Source organism: Grampus griseus, assembly GCF_964374135.1.
Source record: "Grampus griseus genome assembly, chromosome: 2".
Taxonomy (NCBI): Eukaryota; Metazoa; Chordata; class Mammalia; order Artiodactyla; family Delphinidae; genus Grampus; species Grampus griseus.
Genome location: NC_139018.1, coordinates 123,232,662 through 123,235,257, shown reverse-complemented (window position 1 = coordinate 123,235,257; position 2,596 = coordinate 123,232,662). Strand labels below are relative to the sequence as shown.

The following is a 2,596-nucleotide window of genomic DNA, read 5'->3' as shown; positions in this document are numbered from 1 at the left end:
ATGGCCCCCGTAGGTGACGGAAAACCATTTGAAGAGATGAGGCCTTTCCTGTAATCTCCGTGCTTCTTTTTGTGTCTCAGGAATATCGGCCTCGTACGTTCTGGTTGAACATGGCTGATGCTGCCTTCCAGAGCCTGGTGTGTTTTTTCATTCCCTACCTGGTAAGTTGGCACCCGGCCCAGCCTTTCCCACCAGCTTTATCTGGCGACACACAGACACAGGACCTCGCTGTCTTTCAGGCCTACCACGACTCAGACACAGACATGTTCACCTGGGGGACCCCCATCACCGCCATCGCGCTGTTCACCTTCCTCCTGCACCTGGGTATAGAAACCAAGACCTGGGTGAGAGTTGTGGGCCTGATCCAGAAGGGGGCTGGTCTGCGATCTGCTTACTTCCGTGCACATTCTGTGAGATTGAGCAGAGATTTGAGTTGGGGGCTGGGGGGGACTGCAAAGCTGGCCTCACTGTGATGAGAACAAAAGCAGATGCACAGGCCGGCCATGCACACGCAAGCCCAGGGTGTGGGAGCAGCACTTGTCCCGGGCAGTGCTGGGCTCCTGCCTGCCTGAGCCCCTCCACCCCAGCTCTCCTTCCCTGTCCTTCCCTTGGCACCTGACTTCCATCTCCCCACTTGTGTTCAGGCCGGTCCACCAGTTCTCAAGGCTCCATGCCCCACCGACCACCCTGTTCCCACTACGCCCTCTTACATCCTCCACTTGCAGAGGACCAGTGCATTTTTGTTGAGATAAAAGCCCTTTCTTTTTCCCCCTCAGACCTGGCTCAACTGGATGGCTTGTGGCTTCAGTATACTTTTATTTTTCACTGTGGCTTTGATTTATAATGCTTCCTGTGCAATGTGCTACCCTCCATCCAACCCCTATTGGACCATGCAGACGTTAATGGGCGACCCTGTGTTTTACTTCATTTGTCTCATAGCACCCGTCGCCGCGCTGCTGCCCAGGTGGGTATCAGGGACAGTGGCCTTTGGGTCCCACGTGGGCTCTGACAGCATTCTCCTTTGTTGTGTTCCTGTACCGTTCATGTCTCAGAAGCTCAAAGGCCCCACTGCAGCAATAGCTGACTGTGTTCTATATGTTCTTTCCAGATTGTTTTTCAAAGCCCTGCAGAGGAGCCTTTTCCCCACCCAACTGCAGCTGGGACACCAGTTGGTTAGAAGGTCCCCCAGGAAACTCAGGGCTCCCAAAGAGACCTTTGCTCAGGGACACCTCCCAGGAGAACCGAGGACGGAACCGTCAGAACAGAGGAGCATCAGTGCCTCGGGGTCCTTCTCCCAGGACTGTAGCTCGCAGGTGTTTTGGCATGCACAGCAGTCGTCCTGCTCTCCAGAGGCCAGCGGGGAGCCCAGCGTGGTGGACATGGGCATGTCTCTGAGGGAGGACACCCTGCTGGAAGGGCTGGGCAGCCAGACCCCAGGGTCCTCCTCACCAGGGAAGGTGATCCCGGAAGGCTGTCCAGGGGACTCCAAGATGAAACCCACAAGCGCCAGCAGGGCAGCTGCCCTGTCGTCCATCTTCAGCCTGCCCAGCCTCAGCTCACTCAACTGGATTTCCTCCCTCTCTCTGGTCAGCGGGCTGGGAAGTGTCCTACAGTTCTCCCGAAGTGGTTTACAGATGGACAGGCGGGACGGCGAGTTCCTACCCAGCCCCCCACAGCCAGACCAGGACCTGCGAGGCTTAAGTGGGCAGACCACGGACTACTTCTAGGACCTCCTTCCAGGGATTACAGCTGGCGGTGGCAGCGGTGAAAACCTCGAAATGCTTTTTTTATAACATAGATGTTAATATTATTTATGTTTATTATTTGCACAGAAGAGTTCTAGTGAGATGTATTTTATATATTTCCAAGGCTAACACAGGAAATGAAAGGTACCAAAAAAGAAAGTTTATTTTTTAAAATTTCTAACTAGAGTATATTGAAAAGAAAAATAAGAGCTTTATCATATATAAAAGTTTAAAGAAGAGCGACACTTGAGAGGTGGGTTTAGATTTATTTTTTCATCTCATTTTATAAGAAAATGCAGTCTGATCGGTTTTCTTCAACACGTGTGATGTTTGCTTTCCCCTAGTGGAAATGCGTGTGAGCACAGTGAACCCTGGGCGGGTGTGGACGATGTGAGGGGAGGTGACAGGCACGCACACGGCCCCAGCAGAGATCCCCACTGTCTGTCTCTCAATCCCACCACTGGGAGGGTGGACTCTGCTTCACCAGGAAAGGGAAAGTGAGAACTCTGGGAAAACACACATACACACACACACACACGAAATTCATTCCAACATTCTACTCTATGCAGGTATTTGGTAAAGACCACCTGTAGGTATTATAGTTCCTATGTAGGGTCTCGCCTGTTAAAATCATAACAAGCAATAAACAACCTTCACTTTGCAAAGAGAACGTTTCGGGTTGCCACTGTTGTGTGGTATTATTAATACGTGACCTAATGTTACCAAATGCAAGTTCACGTGCTTGGTGCACAGTGAGGCCAAACAAACCAAAACATCAGAGTTTGGATCAGAGAAAAGCTCATTGCAGGGCTAAGCAAGAACGGGTAGCGCGTGCTCAAAAATACCCCAAA

The 2,596-nt window shown here is 51.5% G+C and overlaps 1 protein-coding gene across 1 annotated transcript; it reads left to right on the top strand.

The window, feature by feature from the left end:
• Positions 1–251: 251 nt before the first annotated feature.
• On the top strand, positions 252–2,292 carry LOC309819031 (phospholipid-transporting ATPase VA-like). The gene is made up of 3 exons (XM_082649098.1): positions 252–344; positions 777–964; positions 1,109–2,292. The coding sequence occupies exons 1-3, from the start codon at positions 264–266 to the stop codon at positions 1,725–1,727; spliced, it is 888 nt and encodes a 295-aa protein (XP_082505224.1). The 5' UTR covers positions 252–263; the 3' UTR covers positions 1,728–2,292.
• The last annotated feature ends 304 nt before the right edge of the window (positions 2,293–2,596 follow it).